Raw genomic sequence first — 25,798 nt, 5'->3', positions numbered from 1 at the left:
GGCAAAGTGATAAATAAAGACGACCATTTTGTACAAATAGGGCTGACGGAAGGCATAACCTGTTGTGCCTCAGGAAAGGAGCACTCTTTAGAAAGAATGGAAAGTCCTGAGAGCCAAAGAGATGCGGCTGCTCTTCAGGAGGCAAGAACATCCCAAAGTCTACCAGGATTTTTAGATCCCACTGCAAGACTGCCTTTCATGCAAACAAGATCAGGAAGTCACACCAAGGGACAGAGAAAGACCAGGGACAAAGCAGCGTGGAAAACCAAGTTTTTAAGAAGATAAAAGACTAATAATAAGAAGCGATGGGGAGCTGCAGAATGGTGAGGAAAGGCAGAGCCACCTAGGAGGGGTGAGACGGGAGGAGGGAGTCTGCAGGGAGGGGGGAGAGAGCAGAGAGCGGAGCACGGACGTCAGGAACAAAAGCCCCAGCAGCAGAGTCTGGCGAAGGAAAGGAGAGAGCATGGGGTGTTTTTGAATAATTATTAAAATGAGCATGTGTCTGCGCCATCCTGTGGGTGTGGCGCAAAGCGGAGTGTAAACTCTAGCGGGGCCGAAGCAAACATTGGCTTAGCGGCAGCAGCTGCCAGTCTGTGCCTAGGAGTGTGGGGATCAGCGCGGCGGCAAGCAGACCAGCACCATGGCCTCGTCTCAGGGGAAAAACGAGCTGAAATTCGCCGACTGGATGGCAACTCTGCCTGAGAGCATCCACAGCATCCCCCTCACCAATTTAGCCATCCCAGGTAGGTACCCGCTGCACCTGCCCCGCCCTGCTTCATCCTACACTCAGTGCTAACTTGCTTCGTGCCCGCGGGAGGGAAGCTCGTCCACGGGGTGGGTACCCAGGTTTTCCAAACCTTGGAGGACCCTGGCACTGGGAGTCAAGGTGACTGGTTCCCCTGGTCTTCAGAAGCAGGTTGTGCTCTCATAGGGCTGGGGAAGGGGAGAAGGTGGTTCCAGGATCGCGTCCTGGTCCCCATTCTATGGTTTCCCCTGAAGATTCAAGGGGTCTGCTGGGGGCAAGGCAGGTCAGGTTTCTAAATCTGTGGCTCCATGGTGCGCTATGGAAGGAAGCTGGCTGTCTTAGGAGTTCAGCTCCGGAACATCACTGAGTCCATCCTTGGCGTGGACTTAGGAGGATTTGGTAGTTTCACTGTTAGAATCTAGCCCAATCATTAGTATTCGTCCCCAGTCTCCTTTAAAGAGACAAAGCGCTTTCTGAAGAGTGATGAAAGTTCAGGGGCCGGTGGCCGGCGGCCGCAGCATAATCATTGTCCTTGACACGGAGCTGAAGGGGGCAAGAAGCAGAAAGCAAGCATTTCCTAATTGGCTTGGACGCGGAGGGAGCCTAGTCAAAGAGCTGCTTCAGGTAGAGCTCCTAGGTGAGGAGGACAAACCCTTGCAGACCACACATTTGCCGCTCCAGACAGAAGCCAGGCAGTGAAATCCGCGTGAGCAGCAGCATAGAGGTGGGAATGAGCAGATTGCTCCGGAAAAGGTGACTGAGCTGGTGGCCTAGAGGAAAGGAAGCTTAGGACCAGCCAGGTGTAGTTGTGTGGCATCAAGAGGCTTTAGCATAGTGTGCACAGAGGGCTGGCCAGCTTTCTGGGTTGGAGCACTCCGTAGTCCCTAATTCCGGTATCTAAGAGGGGTGATTGATTGTTTCTGGACGGTTTACAAGTGTTGTAGCTGGAGAAATGCCTCTATTTCTTTAACAATACGGTTATGCGCATGGATTGAGGGTATGCACATGTGACTCTTACAAGACTAGGCTGGAGGGCAAATTAGTCATGGATAATCAACCCCCTGCCCAGAGTAGAGCTTGAGTTATTAAATTCAACCTTCTGGTCTACTTCCTCCGACCTGTCCTCTCTACCTCCAAAACCCCACGAAAACATGAGCTTGGAGGACTGGAGTGGACGTGAAACCTAAGAAATAAGGAGAGAAGGAAGAAGAAATAAAACAGGTTTCTGGAAAAATCCCGAGTGTCTAACGGACAAGCAAGCGCTGGAACTCACCAGCAACTTAACTCAATTGGAGTGGATACTCTGTGGCCAGGGCAGGCACAGGCTGAGCAGTTCCCTGTCAGTAAAAGGTTGTCTATCCCTTTGTCCTTCCTCAGCAAATGACTTCCCAGGAGTCTAGGTGTCTCTCTGATAAAGCACAGCCCAGCTTCCCCTCTGCATCAGTTCCATTCTTCCTGTGAGTCTGTGGGCTGCTCTTTTGAAGGACTAGAAAGCACACAACTTCGTGAAACGCCACTCTCGCTTCCCCCACATCCTCTTCTTCCTTTGCTTTCTGTTTGTTTTCTTAGACGGTTATTTTCACTTGGTCCCCCTGCTTCTGGCACCAAGCCGGTAATAACAGCAAGGACCGAGGTGCTAGCTTCCTGTAATGAGAGTCTCTAGAGATGCAAGGAGGTTAAATGTCTGGGGTAGCATACCAACTCTGAGGAACAGTGTAACGCCACATTTGTGTCTCACCATAAATGTTTGTAGTACTTCACTTTCCAAAGCCAGCTTATGTCTGCTAGCTCACATCCTTCCAAAAATCCTGTAAAGTAGTCAGGGCTGGGATTACCATTTCCATTTCATAGACTGAAAACAAGCAGTATCCCATTCAGGAAAAAAAAAAAAAAAAAAAAAAAAAAAAAAGACCCAGAAATTCAGTGTGGGCAAATGACCTAAAATCTGATTAGCAATCTAATCCCTAAAAGAGATCTTAGCAATGCGGAAGTAAGGTGTCATGAGAGACAATGAGCATAACTGAAAAGCAACAAGTTCTCACAGAGACGAGAAGTGAGGCACCTGTAGACACAGGGTAATTTTACTTTTCTCTTTTATGGAACTCAGTGGGACTTTGGGGTCAGAGACTTCGATTTTCTGCTGGTCTCTGGTAGAGACATAAACATGACGATATTTGGAAGGTATGAACCTTACAGAGTGTTCCTAAGCCCTTTTAGTATAAGATTTGAAGTAAATGGCACACAAAGTTTGCACTTTCACCCCAATATTTCCAAGAAACACACACACACACACCATTTCACCAAATTTACACTCCCAAATACCCATTTAGTTGTACAAAATAGGTTTGCCAAAAATTCTCAACTCTAAAACTGGGGTTAAAATGAGTCTGATACCTTTCTGCATTATTCAACACAGAATTTTTGGAGAAAAAGAAGTCATTCAATTTTTGATAGAGCAGACTAATTGGAGACTATTAAACACTAATGGAATAATTGCCTTAAAATCATGCTAATAGCTTCCTGGCTGCTACATGTTTACTTGGCCAGTTGCTCTAGCTTGAATTAAGCAATTATCTCCACCATTTAAAACCACGTCTGGTGCACAAGGCAAGTGTTTCTGCAGAGAGGAACTGCTGCTCAATCGTCCTCACAGCCTCAGGTTTTCTTAGGTGAAGCTATTGGGGGGTGAAGAGCCAACTAATTATGAGGCCACCTACTTGGGGCAGCTGTCTTAGATTGCCTAAGACCATAGCAAATAACAGCATGTGTGTGTGCGCGTGCGTGCGTGTGTGTGTGTGTGTGTGTGTGTGTGTGTGTGCATGTGTATGTGCTCTATCCCCACTAGTGTGCAGTTCTGGTGTCCTTGAATGTTTTTTAAACGACTGTGTCTTGAATGCTTTCAGAACCGAGTGATGTTCTGCCTTTAAAGACTTCGTGTTTTGGTATGGACTGGGCTAAACGATTGTTAGTAGCTGGTATTAGTGAATTATTTTTAATTAACATATTATTCAAAGACCAAATACTGAAAGAACATGCAATTGTTCAAATTTCAGCCTTATCATTTTCTTTTCTCTGATGAAACCAAAGTTATGGCATTTGGAAGATGAATGATGCTGGCTCTCACTGCAAGCAGGTCAGAGAGGTTAGGAAGACAAAGTATAAAATCCAAGCGAAGGTGAATTTGATGAATATTTGGCATCTTTAAAGAGTTATATTTCGAACCACAGTGTCTCTAGAGCCATTAAAAAGAGATTTGTCATGGAAGTTTGTAGTGTGTTGATGATTGGGGTCTTGGCTTATGGGAAGGATCTGCTATACACTGTCTGAGATATGATGAAAAGCATTCATGCATAGTCTGACTGATCACCCAATACAGGAGAATTATCAAAATGTAGGACTGGAGTACCAGGAAGTATGTGTGCATTCCTGAGCAGCAAGTAGTTAATGGTGTTTAGATAGAGAGACAAATGCTTTAGAAAACAGTGATTATGAGGGGAGATTTTATTTCCTTTAGAAAAATGCCAACAGCAGCCCAAAAGAACAGTTTCATGGAAACTAAGCACTTGGACAACTGATTTCTCATCCAAGTGCTTTAGCTTGTATTCATGTTGTCATTTGCTTTGGTAGTTTTTGTATTTGTGTGACGCTGTATGCTGAGCCTGGTGCCGCACTTGTGATGGCACGTGACCTACCTCTTAAGGCTTTTATTCGGTTTTAACTTTTTGCCTCTTGGTAATCCTTTTAGGTTGCCCACACTCTTAGAGTTAATTTACCTCTTCCTTTTTATTTTTTCAGATTTTTATTGCATTTTTATTCATGTGCATGAGTTTTTCTGGGGGTATGTGCATGTAAGTACAGGTGCCCTTGAAAGCCAGAGTGATGGACGCCTCCAGAGCTGGAGTTGCAGGCAGTTGTGAGTCTCCTGACATAGATGCTGGGAGCTAAACTCGGGCCTTCTGCAAGAGCAGTATGCACTCTTAACCTCAGAGCCCTTTCTCCAGACCCCTTCTTCCTCTTTGCAATCTTCTATTTCTACTTTAATTGAAATGGAGCAGCCCATAGGGTCAATCAGGCGCAGGAATCTACTTGACCACATTTCTGAAACTGCGCGTACATTTGGTCAGGATGGCTGTACAAAGCAAAGCTTTCAATACAACAAGACTCTTCAGAATAAGTATCTCTCTGTATTATCTTGCCAATTACCCATTTGACTTGATTTTTCTAAGAAAAACTGAAGAATATCTGGAGGGTTGGGCATTTCAAAAGTTATTTTCTGAAATTCATACATAAAAGCTAAACTAATTTGTTCTACTAAAACTTTTTCATGATGATGAATTGAATTTGAATTGAATTCTCAAATTTTGTTGTAACTGACACACACACACACACATATACACATATATATTGTTGCTTACAGTGTTTTCTCATATACACATGCCGCGCACCGTGGCCCCCATCTGCGCTCTATGCCCTAGACCCCAGTTCACAAGCTTCGGGCAAGGGGCTGGAGGTTGAGAATACACACGCATAGACAGACCAACACACAGACCTTTAAACACTGATACCAAAGCCCTTCTTTATTAGTACCATGTAGGCTTAAATACACTGCAGTCAATGGCCAACAGGTGAAAATCCCATCCTCTGATCTTCTAAGCTAGGCACAGCTTTTAGTAACTTCAATTAGAAGGTTCTAGGAGGGAAGAGCAGCTGAAGGCCAGGACTCATCAATCCTAACATCCAGCTGAAGGCCAGGACTCATTAGTCCCAACATACACATATGATTTTAATGTGTTCTATCAATGATCTTCTAGGACCTTGTCGCTCAAGGCTGTCCAGGTAGGACCACCAGCATTGTCATACAGCTTCATACAGCATCTACATTCCACTCTTCCAACTTATTTGATCATATTGTACAATTTAGCAAGATGGCCAGAAGATTCATATACACATTTGCAGTCTAAAAAACACTTTAGAACACCGCTAAGGGGGAGCTTTATTATGTGAGTGGCAGAGCCAAACTTAAATATACTTCTTCATTGAACTACCCATGAGCCTTCAAGTTTCCAATCAAGCTTAAAGCCAGAGTTCCATGTTTGATTAATATGATTCAAGGCTAATTGCCCAGGCTGAGAACATGTCTGATAACCGACTTTATAGCTCATCATGAACCTTAAATGCTATTTAATTGCTATTTAAGTGTTCAGATTAGGTCACTATGATAAATGTAAAACTTTTCCCTTCATTTCTTTAAGCCCTGCTGCTCACTGATATTGACTATCAACAGCACTTAAGATCAGCCCATCTGGTGATGCAGGTGGATACTAGTGCCGGCTTAAGGAAAGAAAGACCTCTACACTGGTTCTGCATCAATTTGTTCTCATTCCTTATTGTGAACAGAAACAAGAACTTATGCAACATTTATAAGATGAAGGTTTATTTACTTTATCTATGGTGTAGGACTTTCAATATTTCTATTGAGTAAAATTTACTTTATAAACATAAATTTTACTTAACGGTCACCATCAGAAAACTATAAAAAGCACAGGTAAACAGTAAAACAGTAAATTGATTTATGATGGAAAGAAAGTAGTTCATCTTGTTTGTATTTGCAAGGCATACTTATGTACTTAAAACAGAGTTTTCACGGGATAGAAATATGTGTGAATGTGTGTATAACTCACTTGTTTGGATATCAGTTGTTTAGCAATACAAATGTTTTAAGGTAGATATCATATATAAACCACAGAAACACACACACACAGACACCTCAAATGCTAAAGCCAACATCATAATGATTAAATACACATAAAAACTATACAATTTCACAACCATTCTTTGCAAGAAAGCACAAACAAACGAATACAGACTGGCACAAAAGAGTGTGCTCCAGGGATTACTAGCTCTGAAGTAAAACCAGAGACATGCTGATTCACTTTCTACCATCCTAAGTGTATTTCTGATTGGTTTTAAACATCCTAGGACTGATTCTAAACATGCTCCACAGGAATCACAAAGGTTTAGCTACCATACAATTGAGGCTTTTTTATTTTCCTGTCTTGATGAGTACTTAGGGAGGGGTCATTTTGTTGTGTCTTTAGAGGCTGAAATTTGAGAATGTTAATGTCTAACAAGGATCAAAAGTTCTGAGAGCTGAGATCATCATTGTGAAAGCTGCTGATGCTGGCATCTACCCCTGTTGGCTCTGCATCACTGCTGATGCCATAGGGGCCAGCCCTGACCAAACCTGTCCATCCTTTGGGCTAGCTCATATTTATTCATTTGTGGTTATTACCATTTGGTCCTGTGACTTAGATTTGAGTTTAGGGGGATGATATCACTTTCTTTTTTAAGAAAGCTACTTGATTTTCTCTGTAGAGACACCTCTGGATGGTTCTATGTAACCATTCTTACATATAGATCTAGAGTAAAAATAGAAGTGTGATCTGAATTTTTCTCACCAATTAATCTGAGTGAATACAAATAGAAGCAAATAATCTGATAGATCTGAAATAATCCCTAAATTTACCACCTTATTGAAACGTAGAATAATAATGTACACTGGCCCTTCTAGAAAAGAGGGACACAGAAATTTCTCTCTCTCTCTCTCTCTCTCTCTCTCTCTCTCTCTCTCTCTCATTATTGGTACTTATAGGAGGGAACTGTTTCTTGTAATAAATTTACCTGCTACCACTAGAGAGAATGCTTCTTACCAATAAGAATTAGGGTTTTTTTTTTTTTTTGAAATCCAAGAGTTACCTACCTTGTTAGAAATACCACAAAGTCCTTGATATAATTATGCAGGGTTTAATACACTAAAAATGCTATATTGTCTTATCTTTTCTGGTCTATGTAGGGTTAAGATTAGCCTCAGAAGGCTAATGACCAGCAAAGCATCTAAACCATGTGCTCCATAAGAAGGGAAAAGTAGTGAAAAAAAGAAAAAACCTAGCCCATTTCAGATATAATTCTACTGCCAAAAGTTTTCTATGGTACAATGTACTTTTATTTTGCTTTATTAAGAGAGGAAGATAGGCCAGGCAGAGAGGTGGGGGAGGGTGGTTCAACATTCTCAGGAAGTTCTAGGATTAGTCACCTCCAGAGGTCAGGTTCTGAAACAGAAGGCCCATAGATTTTGTTGGATGTGCTCCTGCTATCTTCTCGTACTCCTTACAGATTCTGCAAGTGGACAGGCCTTACAATGCTCCATATAAAATGCTACTATTGCTGTGTTTTACACAGAAGAATTCTTCCTATGAATTAACATTTAGGAAGCAATTATGTTTATCCTTGGTCAATATAATGATAGTTCAGTTTCTCAATTTAATAGAAGAATTTTTATTTTGAGGAGAGTAAGCTATGATGAACTAGTTGTCTGCTCAATGTTCCTGGAGGCCTCTAGGCTTGCTGGTGAAGAAAAGTATGTATCTTTGGTGGGCGAATAGGAGCTTACCTCACCCCATGGCTCAAACCACAATGAGTTGTGTTGCCATACGGAGTGAGAAGATGGCAGGACGGCCTCAGTGCAAAGTTAACACATCCTGGGCCTTCCCAATAAAAAGATAATCAAGGTGATTTCAAGGTCCTGTTAGATAGGAAGGCGGCAGTTATTTTTTTAAATATTTTTTTAAAGTCCAGTTAAAAAGCTGCTTGGAGGCACTGGGAAAATGTAGAGTGGCAGACTGAGTTCTGTTCACAGGGAAGTTGAAGATCATGGAAGAAGAGGCACGGCCTAGGACTGATGGGGACTGAATTGAGTCACTACCAGGGGACAGTTGAACAATCTCTGCCTGCCATTCCTTTGTTGTACACACTGGGCCATCAGATTGCGGGTCAGTGGGGCCATTGCCATGGCAATTTCTCCTATCTATTGGGTCAACATGAAGGTTATGTACCTTTTGTTGGTCTAGTGTATTTAATACATTCTCAAACTAGTGTTTATGCTATAGTTTTCATAGGCCCATCTGCTCCCAGGATCCCTGTGTACTTTAATAAGTCTGTAAGTAGTGCATTTTTAAGTTCTTGTGGTAGGTTATTTACTTGTCTGTGTCTCGTGGACAATACCAGATAAGTAGTGATGTCTATAGTGCAATTAATCCTCCTCGGCATTTTCTGTGTCTCACGGATGGTACCGAATAGGTAGTGATGTCGAGAGTGTGATTATCTTTCCTCTTCATTTTCACTCAAAATGTAGTCAAACGCTGCTTTTAAAAATGGAGTCACTCAGGACCCAGCACGGTCTAAAAACTGCTCTTTTACATCACGGAGAAGCCGAGAGCAGGCAGGATGTAGTCTGATCCTCATCATCATTCTAGTTAGCACACAGTGCTTCTTAGTAATAACACACCTTTAGAAAGTCCACTTAACACCCTACCTGCCTTTCTGTCTACTGAACTCCTTTTCTGGTACTCATAGATATAACCTCTGTATGTTTAGGCTGCTATTCTTCCTCTAGCCCATATTAATCTCACTGTCTCCCACCACCACACTAAAGTTGTTCCTCTTATGACTGTTCAAAACCTACGTTTCCCCTTTCTGATTGTTCAGTCTCCATAATACCATTTGATCTTCTGGCAGCATCTGGTGTGGCCCACGGAACCCCACTTCTTGAAATATATTTCTAGATGTGTAACTCACTACTTTTTAATACCTGCTTTATTTTGTAACACAAGACTTTCTTCGCATCCATTGAACAACATTTTCCTGGTTGTCCTTCTCTCCACCTTTGGAAGCACCATTCAGCTATCTGCTTTTAGGGGTCTGGTTATGAGTACATCCTCTAAGTGGGATCATGCCGTTTCTTTCTGTATAACTAGACAAATTTTACTTTGAATAATATACTCAAGATCTACCCATCAAGAAATACATGTCAGAATTTCTTTATTATTGAGAATTTAATAAATAGAACACTTGTATCTGTCTACCAGGTTTCCTTATTCATTTATACACTGACGGGCTTTTAGAGTGAAGCAATATGCTCCACTGAGCACGTATATGCACACTCAGTTTCAAGATTCGGATTTAAATTACTTCATAGAAAATCTCCAAAGGTGGGTCTTCTAGATTATATGGCGGGATTTTTTTTTTTTTTTTTTTTTTTTTTTTCTTAGCTGCTTTCTTTCTCTTAAAAAATGTATATTCTATCTCCTAGGCTGACTTTTAATTGACTGCTTCTTTGCTTTTGCTATAGAACTTCATTGCATATTTTGGAAATTAACAACTAATCAGATATGATATTCATAAGTGTTTTTCTATTCTGTAAGCTGTTTATTACTTTTTTGGTCATTGGCTTTGACACACTGAAGCTCTGTATAGTCCCATTTGGGTACTTTTATTTATTATTTGATAATTTCATACACTCTATGTTATCATATTCTTTCCCATCCCCCAGCTTCTCCCACATCCTCCCCCTCCTTCCTTACCTTCATGTTCTTTTTCTATCAAAACAAAAAATACAAAAGGAAAGAAAAAAAGCCACTAAAAAATATGAAGTCTGATTTGTGCTCGTCACAAATTTTACTACTTCTGAGCATCAACCCTGCCCTGGAATGTGGATGATAAACCCGGCGCCACATAATTGAAGAAAACTGATTTCCTTGCTCCCAGCATTTATCATTCATGAACAGCTTTCTGGTGCAGTGGTGAGACGTTGCACTCACCTCCCTCCCGTTATACTGGTATTTCTGTCTGCCTTGAGCTTGGATAGATCTTGTCTATGCAGTCAGAGCCACTATAGGTGTAGATGTGCATCTACCCTGTTGTGTATGGAAAACGCTGTTACCTTAAAATCTTCCACCAACTCTGGAACTTACAATCTTTTTCTCTCTCTTCTGCATAGATCCTAGAGCCTTGAAGGGAAAGGTATAATAAACACCCCTCATTCAGGGCTGGGTACTCCAAAGTCTCTCATTCTCTACAACCTGTCCAGTTGTGGATCTCTGTGTAAATTACCATCTACTGAAAGAAGCTTTTCTGATGAGGGCATATAACATTGGGAGTTGTTTTACTGCTGTGTTCAGTTAGTAGAATAATAGTGGGTTTTTACCTGGAACCTAAAGTTAAATATGTCATTGACCAATATGCATACTTTTTTCTTTTTTTTCTTTTTGCTTGTAGCTTTGGGGGTTGTATCCAAAGGTTCATCACCAAGCCCAAAAACATGAAAGTTCATTTCAGTTTTCATAGTGTTAGCTCTTATCTTCTCTTTTATTTTTTTTATAGTGTTAGCACTTATATTAAATCTTTAATCTATTTTGAGCTCATCTTTGTGTTTAGTAAAGCAAATACCTAATTTTGCTTTTCTTCCTGGGAATATCTGACTTTCCAAATATGATTTGTTGAAGAGGCTGTCATTTCATCTTATTACATGAATAGTTAAGTTTTATATTACTTCATAACACCATCTTGGCAGATAATACATTACTGGTTTTATTTATCCTTTTTGTATTTATTGGTGGACACATTTTCATAGTGGTCTCTTACCATTCTTTCTATTTTGTGGGTTTAGTTGTAATTTTTTTAAATTTATATTTGAGTCATTGTATTTATTCTTGACTGAGACAAATATTTGTCAATTTTGTTCTTATTAAAAGAGGTTTTGTTGCAATTTTTTCTTCTCTATCTTAGTTACCTCTGCTTCCTTTCTAATACTAGTTATTGTTTCCTTTCTAATACTAACTCTGGTCTTGTTTGTTCCTTGAGGGATGTATTTAGGTGACTTAATTTTTCTTCTTTAATGTGTTTCAGGCATTATAGTATAGTTCAAGTCCATTGTTTTAAAATTAACTTTCTATTTATTTGACTTATTTGCCTTTTGATGTGAAATATGAAATCACTTATAAAAAGAGCATTCTTAGTCTGGGACTCTGAAATCAGAAATACTACAAAATATTTGAAACTTTTTGGATGGCAACATGATGTTCAAAAAGCTAAAATATTTTGAATTTCAGATTATTGATATTCAGCCAGTAAAGTCTATGCAAATATTTCCAAAAATATTCAAAACCATGTAGCTGATATAATCATAGTTTCTAGTATTTTGAGTTGGAGATATTTAATCTGGTCTGTTGATAGGTATTTATATTTTTGTATTAGTTAGGATTTCTATTGCTGTGAAGAGACACCATGACATGGCAACTCTTATAAAGAAAAAACATTTAATTGGGGTGGCTTACATTTTCAGAGCTTTAGTCCATTATCATCATGGTGTGACATGCTGGCGTGCAAGCTGACATGATGCTGGAGAAGTAGCCAAGTGTTCTACATCTTGGAGTGCAGGCATCAGGAAGTGGTCTGTCTCACTGAGTATGGCTTGAGCATATATAAGACCTCAAAGTCCACCTCCACAGTGACACACTTCCCCTAACCATACCATACCTACTCCAAAACTCCTAATAGTGCCACTTTCTTTTCTTTACTTTTTGTCAGTGGTATAAATATTTATTTATAGAAAAATATAGTCACTTCATGTTCTAGATAGAGAGTTGCTAATATAGCTTTATAAATGGAATAACACAAATAATTTTCTCTCTCATTTAGCAAGCACATTCAAGACAAATCCATTCCTTTTCCAAATCCTTCTAAAACCTACCAGTTTTGTTGATGGAGGTGGGTCTTCTATCTATGTGTTAATTTCATTGGTTAATAAAGAAACTGTCTTGGCCTTTGATAGGACAGCAGCTTAGATAGGTGGAGTAGACAGAACAGAATGCTGGGAGGAAGAAGGCAGTGAGGCAGACAATATAGCTCTCCCCTCCAAGATGGACCCAGGTTAAGATCCTTCCCGGTAAGACACCACCTCGTGGTATTACACAGATTATTAGAAATGGGTTAATCAAGATGTGAGAATTAGCCAATAAGAGGCTAGAACTAATGGGCCAGGCAGAGTTTAAAAGAATACAGTTTCTGTGTAATTATTTCGGGTGTAAAGCTAGCCATGCGGGATTCGGGTGGCGGGATGCAGCCCGCTGCTCCTACTACATTTTGTTTTGTTTCTATTTCAAATGTCATATCCTAGTCCATATAACTGTCATCTTGTAGATCTTTTGCCAGGGCTTTTTAACTAGTCATCCTGACTCGACCTCAGGCCTTTCATGGAAGGACTCCCATACTTTGACCAGGGAACTCTTGCTGATCACAAACAAAACTAACCCTGTTCCTCCACTCCACTTCAGTCAGCCCCAACAATGCTAAAGCAAATTCCTTAATAGGACATAAAAGAGCCTTGGTAATATGCCTTAGATGCTTGACACAGACTTGCAGAATTTAATGACTGACACGAGGGACTGAAGTCTTGCTTGGTTTGGTCCAATATGTTCTTGCTATATCTCATTTCTCCATTTTAGAATCAGAATGTTTCTGCAGTAGAATATTGGAAGTACATAGTTTTTGTTTGATTTCAGAATGCTTATAGCTAAGAGTATGCATTGAGTCTCAGAAAAGACATTAGACTTTGCATGTTTTTGATTCAGCATTAGTAATGGTAGGACTATATAGACTCTTGAGAGTTGAACTAAATGTACTTTGCATTCTGAGATGGTAGCTCTGCCTTCTCCACCACAATGAGCAGAAAACTCTCTAAAATCAGGAGCCCACACAAACCTGCCTCCCTTAAGGTGTTTTTGGTAAGTTATTTTTGTTGCAGCACTGGGAAAAGTAACCAACACAGATCAATAAAGCCTAATATATACACCAAGGGAAGGGGAAGAAGGAGAAAGAAATAACGTTTGAAAAATGAACAAACCTATAGTGCCACTCCCTTTGCGGGGTATTTTATTTCAAACCTCCACAATTATCTATTTATAACTTTGATCCCAGATCTGTCCTTTTTTTCTCTTCATGTGCACCTTCTCTAGTTACTTTACTTGTTGGTATCATGTGTATTATGTGAAACATTTCATAGTTTTATTACTCTGTTTTAAGACCATAGGAACTTGCCAGCGGTGGTGCACACACCTTTAATCCCAGCACTCAGGAGGCAAAAGCAGGTAGATCTTTGAGTTTGAGGCCAACCTGGTCTACAAAGTGAGTTCCAGGATAGCCAAGGATATATAAAGAAACCTTATTTCAGAAAAAAATGGTAGTAATTTAATTTCAACTCCAAACAGTATGGGATTGCATATTACATATTCTTATATTTTGTATCCACTAATGTATTTGATAGTTATAATTCTTGCATTTTTCCTTTTAACTCTCATTACCAACAACACATTTTTATAATCATTTGTATTTTATGTATTTACCATGAGCTACATACTTGTATAGTTAATGTTTCTATGTGGTTTTTATGAGAATGTGAAGAATGTCATTCAATATTTCATTTTTCTATCTAGATATCTTCATTCAACATTTCATTTCTCTCTATCCATCAATCCATCTATCTATCTATCTTCTATCTATCTATCTATCTATCTATCTAGATCCTATCTATCTATCTATTTATCTATCAATTATGTTACAGTGCTCTGTATGCATGTATGCCTGCAGGCCAGAAGAGGGCACCAGATTTCATTATAGGTGGTTGTGAGCCACAATGTGGTTGCTGGGAACTGAACTTAGGACCTCTAGAAGAACAGCCAGTGCTCTTAACTGCTGAGCCATCTCTTCAGTCCTCAACATTTTTTTGTAAGATAGTGTTCTCAAAATTAGTTTCTAGAGGTTTATTTCAGTCTCTGATGCAACTATCTAATTTCCTCAAATTCCTTAGGCATTGGAGCTGACATCAATCCTTTGGAAAACAAGTATTCCTCATCATCTTCGTAGAATGACTTCATATAAAGAAAATTGTTCACCTTAAAAAGTTATAGATCCTGGAGCCTCTCAAGTCTTGTGTGTTTGTTCTTCACTGAGCATTTATGTGTAGATATCTAACTAGAAGTGTAGCTAGAATTTTGCCTAGAAGCTTGTACTATCTCTTACTCCCTCTGGTGTCTTGCTGATATGCTACAGATTTTCTCAAGTAGGATCATGGCCCCTGCACTTTTTTTTAATATCATAGGACCCTAATATGTTGGTAGCTTCTATATGAACCTCAGATTGGCCTCAATAGAAACTAATACTTTTTTGGATGACCATTCAAAAGACTGAAATATTAGATGTGTTCTCTTCTCTTTCTGCAAAGACACTGGACGGGTCCTGTGCTCTGCAGAAGGAAATGTACAGCTGAAGCTTCAGGACTTTGAAAGAGTGTTTTAAAGCAGATGGCTAAGTCTTAAGGTTCTAAGTCCACAACAGATAAAGATGTGACCATCTCTTTTCAGATTCACAAAGTGTCAGGTTCCTGTAGTTCTAAATTAAAGCATCTAAATGATAAAGCTTAAAGCAATGAAAGTTTTAATAAATCAAACTTAAGGAAAGAAACTTTTATTAATGTGATTCTTAACTAGAAAAGCCATCTTCTGCAGCAGGAGCAGCCTTGGAGAGCCTGGATGCTCATCTTTCAACTCTGGATTCCCATAAGATTTGAGTTAGATCCTCTGAGGCTGTTCCTTGGCTCACACATACTGTGTAGTTTACGGCATGTTATTTAATCTCTTTGAACATCAGTTTCTTTATCAAAATTGAGGCAAGAATCTATTTTCATAAGCTCATCCTGTGAGTGACCTGGAGTAATCAGTATGAAATATTTAGCCTAGTGCATGGCACCTAATACCCCAGTAAACGAGTGATGTGTTATATGAAGTAACCCTGTTATTCTTGACAGACTGGATACATCAAATTCACCCATCACTATTTATAACTTAGGTCTTTTAATTTTTTATAAGGCCTCACTAGTATTTAACTGCCTAGGATCATTTAACAATTTCTTAGCTGACAGAGGTGAACTGGAAATTAAAGACAGCCGGAACACATTTCAGTCTGGGTCCTGAATGCTATTTCCAAAGCTGTTTGACTAAGAACAACATTTTAGCATGTTAGTAGAAGGAGTTTATTACTCTTTATGCCAATTAATTAATTATTGAGACTGATCTCGTGGAGAAGAGGTGTGCAGACGCCAGGCTGCCGTCATTCTATTACCCAGGCACAGGTTGGAGTGCCTTGCTCTGTTTCTGAAGTAAGGATGCTGGGCCATTCTCTTCATGCAAATGCCTTGAGCAAAGTTCTTGCAGTAGAAACCTGACTTTTTGGAGGAGATATTTAAATTACAGGAATAGTGTTTCTCCCTCAAGTCAACTTACCAATCACAGCTTTCTGCCAATAAAAATTAGAAAGAAATGTTTTTTTAAAAATGAGTTACAGGAAATAATTTTTGGCAATAGTATTTGCTTACACTGATAAAATAAAAGATGGGGGGAACACACTTAAAATTGTAAGAACAAACATTTTCCAAAGAATTGCTCAAAAAGACAGCCATGTGACTCACATAGACAGTCACTTAAATATGCTCCATTTATTTTTGTCTTAACTATTCAGTAAATATGAATGTGTTTATTTCAAAACATTGATCTCTGTGTGTGCATGTGTGTGTGTGCACTGACTCTTACACCAAATGATTTAAAAGTATCAAGTATTTATAAGTCGACCAGATTGAGTACTGAAAATTATACACATAGGATTACCCCAGCCCTCCTCATGTATATGTTACAATAAGCATTATTTTGGGGGCAGGACATCACTTACAGTCTTTTAACTCCTGTGTGCTTCTACTGTTTTTTCTTCCTGTTAGAGGGTGATATCAGAAATTGTTTTCTTAAAAAGGAATCATACACTAATAAAATACCTGTATATTTAAATATATAAAATATGTAATGTCAAAACTAGTAAAATAATTTTGTGTGTGTGCCTTAGTATAGCATTTCCTTTGCACAGGGGAGGCAAACTGTGTGTGCAAAAATCTACATGATGATTTCTAACAAAGGGGGCTGGAGAGAGAGCTCAGTGAGCAGTGTGCTCAGCGCAATCATGAATAGCTGAGTTCGGGTCCACATTATTCATGCAAAGTAGGGCAGAACTGCGCATATCTCTGACTCTAGCTATAGTGATTTGCGAGATGATCAGAACTCATCAGGCAGTCGGCCTAGTCAAATCAATAAATCCAGAGACTGCTTCACACAGTTCAGAGGAGAGTGGTCAAGGAAGACTTCCAACATCAACCTATGGCATCTAGATGCACAAATACCTGCGTATACACTTATGTGAACACATAGTCACACGCACAAATATAAATATGTACACAGTACTACTAACATGAAAGGGAAAAGAATGTAAGCTTGCACACCTAAAATATATCCTCCAAGGCAGCAATCAATTTTCAAGACCTGAATACAAGTTTGTGTGTAGTTACAGCCCTTTATTTTAATAATTATGGCCAAGTACACGTAACCCAGTGTTCTCCACGTCAAGCCACTGATTCGTGTAGCTCCATTGCATTCCGTTCACTCACATGGCTGCAAGCACCACTCCATCTATGCACAGAATGTTCTCCGTCATGCAAACCTGAAGCTCTGCAGATATTCAATAAGCCTCTGAAATGCACTCTTGAAATCATTTAATAGCAGGTGTTTTACCCGTGGGCCAACAATTCTTTTAAGGAATTTAGAGGCTAAATGCTCAGCCATGCCCAATTAGAGTTGGGTGGATGAGGGAACCAGCATCCAGAAGCAGGTCAGCTGGCTCCCCTGTAGTGATCGTGGTGCTTCTTGCCTTTTCCCATCGGTAATGCGACACTGACATATTGTCCTTCTCACATGCTCTAAGTGACGGCTTGTTTGGCTGTATAATGAGCTCCTTGAAGCTTGGCAGTTGCTTCACAGGCAACTCTTTTAACCCTAAGTATCTGAGCTCGGGTTGGTGGTGGGGCTCTTTGTTCCCTTCAATTGGGATCATTAGTGCTTTATATTGTATACTTAGAAACTGACCTGAAAATGAACCTGCCCAATAAATGAACTTTGAGAACATTATGCTAAGTGTCTTCACTAAGCACAAAAATATGCACACTGTATGCTTCCATGGATTCGAGATACATGAAATAGTTAAATTTGTGGAAACAGAAAAATGCTTGCGAGGGTTTGGAAGGTAGGGGCTATGGAGAGTTATTTAATGAGTATAGGTTCAGGTTTTTTTTTTTTTATAATGCTAACATTTTGCATATCATCTATGGTAATGCGAATATATTTGATATTTTAAATTTTGTGTCCTGTTTTAAAACATATTTGAAGACAGAAAAAAGGGAAGAAAGAAAAAAAGGGGGGGAACATTAATGAAGGAAAGGCCCTGCCCCGTTAGATTAAGGTGAGCTTTGGTGTAAGCACTTCCAGGTTTGTCCTGCAGGGTTTGTTCTGCTCTGGCCTTCATAGCTCTGTCCGCATCTAACACTAGAAAGGCTTCCAGCTATAAGAATAACAACCTTAGTTCTCTCACAGTCCCACTGAATGAACATGGCTAGATCATATTACCTTCTTAGACGGGTCTCTTCAGTGTGATATTACACTAACATACGTTGTCATTGTCAGTGTCTGCTGGGAAGGGCTGAGGGGAAAATATAGGAAACCTTTTGAACTCTGGTCCAAAACATCTTCTCGAATTTCTGATTCTGTGAGGATTTCTGCTGCATAGACTTCTGTGGACGATTTCTCTTCCTGGATAGAGATGGAAACACCATAATAACACTCAGAGTCAGAACTCATTCATACATAACTTATACATTAATAATTAAATATATCTCGGCTGGAGATAAAAGCTGAAAATGGAAGTGACCAAGATAGATTAGGCAATTCTTTTCTACTGACCAGAGGACATAGTTTTTTGAAAAGCTATGGTGAAAAAGACCCACTGGAAGAATAAACCAGAGACAGTGTGTTAATTTCCATAGAAAAAGCTGAATTATTAGTACAATCAAAAGCCCTCTTTAGAGCTCTCCTTTTCATTTGTATATTGAAATATAGAACATAGTTATAACGGTTGGGCTCTCCCACCTACAGGTCCGCTGCCTCTCAGACATTCACTGTTCCTGTCAGGTGAGCTATGTTACCCAATTAAATATTAGAGAAGTTCAGTATTTTTTTTTTTACAGCTCCAAACATCCAGAAAAAGCATGGCCATTTTACCTCCGACAAGATGGTTTTATGGGTTCATTTTCTACTCGTTATCCCAGAAGGGCAGAAGAAAGGAAGGAACCTGGGCCTGAGTGGTTTCACCTGAAGCATTGCTTTGCCCAGAAGCCTCCCTCACTGCCTTTCACATGCTTACACACGACCTCACTGTCTTTCCTGGTTTCCTTCCAGGCCTGATGAGCATTGCTTAGAATTTCATTGTTCTTTTTATGCACCAGCCCCTTCAATTTTAGGTTCCCGAGAGGGCAGTACCGGAGTAAAGCCTCTCTGCTTTGTTCTGGACCTTTCAGAGGCTAAGGTCAAGGTGGGAGAACTCACAAAGGTTTGGAGTCACTCTGCAGGAGCTGAAGGAAGTTGTGTCAAGTTGTCAGTAGGTTGTTCTTCAGTCACAGGTTCCTCATAGAGAGACCAGGAGATGACAAGAAAGCACAAAAGGTTTGGGATCAGGAGGTCTTGCACAAATTATGTCCATGCCAAACAAGTTTATTAATAAGTACAGAAGTACACCATCTTGCCGGGCGGTGGTGGCACACACCTTTAATCTTAGCATTCGGGAGGCAGAGGCAGGTGGATCTCTGTGAGTGTTCCAGGACAGGCTCCAAAACTACAGAGAAACCCTGTCTCGAAAAAAAAAAAAAAAAAAAAAAAACCAAGTACCATTTATATACAGTTTTTAGGGGGGAAATGGAACAAAGTCAGCAGAGAAATAATCAAGCAATGTTGTAGAAGAGGAACACAAAATGTCTCAAGAACATCAGCGACTAAGCATGCAACAGATTTGGAACCAATAATCCAGTCTTTACATGGGGATGGGAGCCAAGTTACCAGGAACCAAGACCTTAACTCCTTCAAGGCTCTGGCCCCAGTTTGAGACCAGTTGTTACCAAGTCTTGTTCCTCTGGGTCACCGAGAAAGCTTTAGATAGGTCTGGCTCTCAACAATTGGCTTTGCTCCACAGGTGGGATTTCCTTCTGCCATGTTTTCTTTAGCTGAGGACCTTTGTGTAGGTAAAAAGTCTCTCAGAAATATTGCTAATGTTATAACACTGTGTTCATAACTCTGTGATTCCATTTAACAGAGAGCCATGGCCAGCTCTGAAGACATATACAAATACCTTTATACAGAATGAGCAAGTTGAATATATATGTATATATGTATGTATACATATATATGCACATGTGTATATAACAGCAATTAATAAACAGAAGGCCATGAATATGAAAGAGAGTAAGGAGAGGTATATGGGAGGGTTTCAAAGGAAGGGGAAAATAATATAATTATAATATGATCTTGTAAAATAAGATAAACAATTTAAAAAAACAAAGGTCTATATTCCAATAGATGCATTTATTTTCTAATATTTATTGTAACCTTGTGAGTCAGTATCATTCTCATTTTGCAGGTGTAAAAACTGAACAAGTGCTCAGGTGAATAGAAATGTTATGTGGTGAATCCAGAGAGCTGTCAAGTTTCCAAGGCCCAATTTTATAATTTAGGTTTCTGTTAGTATTTTTGCTTTGCTTTGTTTTCAGAATTCTTTCCACTGGCAATTATAAATTACATTTTTGCATAGTTCTCATTCAAATGGGTAAAAATACTTTTAGAAACACTGTTAGTGTATTTTAATGTTTTACCTTACCTTTTAAAATGGGCCTAGATATTTTCTTATTTTCTCTTTACAAGGAACAAATCAAACATAATTCCTAAACTTCAGCAGGAGTGAGACTGAAAGTTTGCTTTATATTTTAAACCAGGAATTGTGTTTTCCTTTGTGCCCTACCACTGCTGCAAAATGGAATTATATTAGATGGGATAGAAAGCAAATGTTATCAATGAAAAACAAAACAAGACAAACCCCAAACCTCGGTGCAGCTGCTTCAGCCTCACGGGTACCCCAGTAAAGCATTAAATCCCACGTTAGAATCAAAATGATTCTGCTGTGATGTGAAATTCAGAAAATCTTTCAATGGGAGACATGTTGGTCCTTGACCCTGAGAGACAGCATTTTGATTTTGAGTGCTTCTTGTTTGTCATAAAACTGTGCTGATTTTAAGCTTTGTAAACATTTATTCTTCTCTTATACATTTCATACTGATTATAGTTTTCCCTTCCTCCTCTCTTCCCAGTCTCTCCCTTGCTTCTTGCCTTTCCCCAAGATCCACTATTCCTCAGTTTCTCTTCAGAAAAGATCAGGTCTCCCAGGGATAACAACCATACATGGGATAACAGACCCTCATACAAAGGCTGGATGATGCAATTCAGTAGGGGAAAGGGGCCCCAAGAGCAAGCTAAAGAGTCAGAGACAGCCCCGCTCCCACTGTTAGGAGTCTCACAAGAACACCAAAATGCACAACTATAACTTATATGCAGAGGACCTAGCACAGTCCCATACAGGCTCTGTGATTATCAGCTCAGTCTCTGTGAGCCCCTATGGGCCCTGATTAGTTGTTTCTGCGGGCTGTATTCTTGTGGTGTATTGACCCCTCTGGCTCCCCCAACCCTTCCTCACTCTGTTTTGTAGGTTTTCTCTGAGTTCTACCTAATGGTTGATTGTGGGTCTGGGCATCTGCTCCTGTAAGTTTCTGGAGTCTCTCTAATGATGACTGAGCTAGGCACCGACATAAAAGTATAGAAATAATTTTCTTTTTCCTTCCTTCCTTCCTTCCTTCCTTCCTTCCTTCCTTCCTTCCTTCCTTCCTTCCTCCTTCCTTCCTTCCTTCCTTCCTTCCTTCCTTCCTTCCTTCCTTCCTTCCTTCCTTCCTTCTTTTCCTTCTTTCTTTTCTGTCAGTTGTGTTTAGTTCTAGCCTGGGTCTCCTGGCTGCATAGCCTCTGCTTCCTGTCCATTGAGGTAGTGTCAAGGAGAAGACTGGATTTTAGTGCTCCATTTTGGAGAGTGTAGAACCTTTCCCCAAACACTGCTTTCAGATAAATTTTCTTGGCTAATATTTGGGGAAAATTACATTTTTTTTCCCACTGAAGGGGATATTTTCCCCCAGACTGAGAACAGAATATAACAAAGCTTCAGCTCACGTCTCTCTAACCTGGTTCACTGTTGCCATAATGCTGGCCAAGAATCATAAGGAATACGCATTCCTCTTTGTGAGTGAATGCTTTTATAGAAAATTAAGAGCAAGTAATGTCATTAAATTCTTTCCCCCAATTTAAAAAAATTGTAACAAATAGTACTGGCATTGAATTTTCGTTTTCTGTATTCTAGGAAGTGTGCTAGGCCCTTTGGCAAATACTGCTGACACTATTGTGCAAAGGATCCTATGATTTCTTTTTCTAAATTACAGAATTTGCCTTCTTAATATGACACCATTATTGATTTAAACTGTTCCACTTCATTTTAAAAGGTTACCCTTTTCTCTGGTTCTTCTCGCCTACTCCTATCCCCCTACCTCTCTCCCTCCCTCCCCCCTCTCTATATGTGTGTGTTTATGTATGTGTGAGTGTGTGTGTGTGTGTGTGTGTGCATTTATAAGACTGCTAAGACTATAATCATTGAATAACTTTTGTGATGTAGGACTGTTATTTGGAACATAGTACATCATAATGAGGCATTTTGAAGGAGCTATTGGCAAGTGCATAGGAGTTTATGCATGCACTCACTGCTCTACATATCAGTGTTATGATTTTTACTGTGGTCAGATATGCAGGGCATTCATCTTCTCGTTCTAAGATGATTCTAAGGCATGTTAAGTGTCGTGGTATTTGTCACACTGTTTTGCAATGATTATCCATCTCAAGTGCTCTCTCCTCTCTGCAGATGTAATTATGTAATTTTGCAACCACTGAATATCAACTGTCTATTGTTCCCTGTATTTCAATTACTATTCTTTCCTTATATATGAATGAGACTGCTTTAGGATCCTCAAATTATTGGGATCATGTTGCATTTGCTGTTTTGTGATTGGCTTGTTTCTCACAAAATGTCTGGAAGTTTTATTCACACTGAATCCTGTATCCCAGTTTTCTTCAACACCTACTCGTGCTGCACTTAACACTGTAGCCTGCACCCAAGCTTCCTTCAACACTATTGGTGCTGTATTATATGCCCATGCCACATTTTATTTATCAGTTCATCTGTCAATAAACACTTCAGTTATGTTTATCTTTTGGATTTTTAAACTAATGCTGCTGTGATTTTGATGGACAAACAGGCAAACACAGGGGCTAAGCCCTTGCTTTCATTTTGAATATATTCCTAAAAACAAAATTACTGAATCACAGGATAATTCTTCATAATTTTTAAGTCATCTGATAGTTACAATTTTGATCTTCCTTTTCTTGACATTTTTCTTTATCGTTAATGTGTTTAGCATCAGCAACATCTCCTTCTCTAGTCATACCTTCTTCACATTGCTGGTTACATGGAGGAAAATAGGCTCTGAGGGATGCCTAGCTCCAATAAACACGTTATGATGATCTATTCTAAGTAGTTAAGGCCCTCCTATTTTATGTGCTTTGAGCATCTTAATTTTATTTTTTTATTTATTGGTTTTTATTGAGCTCTACATTTTCTCTCCTCCTCTCCCTGCTTCTCCCTTACCCTTCAACCCTCTCCCAAAGTCTCCATGCTCCCAATTTACTCAGGAGATCTTGTCTTTTAAACAATAAATACTGAAAAGAAGAACACTGTAGGCATTTGATTAAGAATCCATAACCAAGGTGTCAGCTGTGTGCCTATATGCATTGATGACAGATCAAATGCTAGGTGACATCCACTAATGGGTAAAAGGGCTTGCAATAAATGTCTGGTGGCCTGAGTTTATTCTCTAGAACCTTCAGTGGAAGGAGTGAACCAAATCTCTATTGTTACCCTCTCATGTCAACACAGACCTGTGTGTTGTGAGAATATGCTTGTGCACAACTATAACAATAATAATAATTCTAAAAGCTGTAAAATGAGGTTTTGAAGTTGGTACGGAATATTTTTGTGGGATTATGTAATTGATACAGGCTCTCTATATGGAAGACTTTATAAATCCACTTAAATCATTCTATTACTGAGAATTGCCTTTATTATATATGTTTTTGAATGAAGTTCAGGGGTCAATAAACTTATTTCCTGTTTTTGGTTACTATCCATTGGAAGACTAGTGACAGGAGCTCCTGAAGCTGTTCTGTGTAGGAGGGTGGGGCAGTCATCCTCACTATACCTTGTCAGGTATTTCTTAGGTCCCTTTGTAATGCCACCAGCCCCAACCTTACACAGCACATTTCTGTGCTTCCTCTCCTCGTTCTCAGAGCTTCTATTCTTTGCAAACCCTCTTCAGAAGGTTTGTGAGTGACCCTGTAATTTTCCCAGCTATTGTGTGTTGGGCCACACTGACCTAGGTCATTAGGAGAAAGAAAGGCGGGCTGCTAAGAGATAAAAGTTTTTTTTTTTATTGAGTGCTTCTTTTGCTGTCTTTGTAAATTAGGTCAGTTGCAATTTGATAAAAGCAAAGGATAATCTACAGTGGATAAGTCAGACATTGCGGTGAGATATAGGGAGCCTCTTCGAAAGGATGCTAAAAATTGAATGAGCATTGCTTTAAAGCATCTAGGATGGTTAAAAAAAACCCAGAGTACAGGTGGTATAGCAAGGGAAAATCTTAGCAATCATGAAGAGACATCTTGATCTGTACCACTCCAGATGAAGAAACTGAGAAAACATGTTTCTGAATCTTTTCAGCACCCTGCAAAGTGAAGCCAGGAAAATGTAATCGGTCTGGTAGCAATGAGGACTCTGACCCACAGAAAGGTTTACAGGTGGGCCCAAATTCTCTTAACAAATATAGGAACTGGGTGTAAGTCTTCTGCATCCAGAGTCCTGTTTACTTTTCCTAACGCCAGGCTGATGAGTTTGATATATCCCCTAGCAACTCACGTGTTAAAATTTGTTTGCCTCTATGGTTGGTGTATTGTATAATGTAGCAAGAGGTATTGGGGTATGGAAATTATATTTGTTTATAATTATATCCTTTAAGTTGCTCATACATTTTTTATCTGATAGTTCAATTAAAGAATAAGTTGGTTAATTGCTATTTTTTTTTCAAAAAAAAAAAAAAGCCCTGGCATCCACCTGGTCACCTTTTTTTGGAAGTGACTGAATCATGAAGGGCTCTGGCATCAGCAGCTTGTTCCACTGAGGGCATGATCATCTGATGGCGATGTTGGGATGTGGCAGAAACCAACAGGTGGGGTCTAGCTGGAAGAGTCACTGGGATGGGGCTATGTTCTGAAGGTTTCTTCTTGTGAGTGCTCAAATGGAACCTCTTGGACTTGAGTCTCTTCTTCTCTCCACCTTCTGTACACCTTGGTTCAGAAGGCTTGTGCCGTCATCACAGACTTCTCATTACGATGGCATGTTTCACCTCAGTCTCAGAGCCTTAGAGCAAGTCAGCCAGGGACAAAGACCTCTGGAGCTACGAGCCAAAAAAAAAAAAAAAAAAAAAAAAAAAAAAAAAAAAAAAAAAAAAAAAAAAAAACCCTTTTTTTCTTTAAATTGTTTTTTTTCATGCATTTTGTGGAACTGACAAACAATGACAGATTTTTGTGCTTTTCATTTTTTATTTACTATCTACATTAAACTCTATTTCATGCAATGAAAAATTTTCTCGATAATACCAGTAGCTATGACCATTTCTTAAGTCCTTGCTTTAAGCTAAATTATTTAAGTCATGTTTCACTTAATTTTAATAATTAAAATAATTAAGTATCAAGATAATGCAGTTACCTTTTCAGATAAGAAACTTAGGTCCATGAAAAGGAAGTTTCTTACCTACAGTTTCATGTCGGACATGCATGCTATGGCCTCTGGCTTATCGATAATGGAAGAACAGTGAGAGAAGGGTGCCAATACCGTGACTCTGCAGAATAATTCTGATTCTTGGAGAAAGTCTTGATGAGAATGTTTGTGTGTCCTTAGCCTTTCAGTGATTCGGTTTTCTCCTGCGTAAAATGTGAAGAAGAGGAACTTGTGGTTTCCAAGAACCACATCATTGATGTTCTAGGAGGG

General features: G+C 39.5%; 1 protein-coding gene across 1 annotated transcript in view; it reads left to right on the top strand.

The window, feature by feature from the left end:
* The first annotated feature begins 594 nt into the window (after positions 1-594).
* Positions 595-25,798, top strand: part of Plcxd3 (phosphatidylinositol specific phospholipase C X domain containing 3) — a 148,914-nt gene continuing 123,710 nt past the window's right edge. The window contains exon 1 of the mRNA XM_038322618.1: positions 595-743. Within this exon, the coding sequence (XP_038178546.1) occupies positions 641-743 (103 nt within the window). The 5' untranslated portion in view covers positions 595-640. The remainder of the gene's footprint in view (positions 744-25,798) is intronic.

Source organism: Arvicola amphibius, chromosome 3 (genome assembly GCF_903992535.2).
Source record: "Arvicola amphibius chromosome 3, mArvAmp1.2, whole genome shotgun sequence".
NCBI lineage: Eukaryota > Metazoa > Chordata > Mammalia > Rodentia > Cricetidae > Arvicola > Arvicola amphibius.
This window is presented reverse-complemented; position numbering and strand designations above follow the sequence as displayed.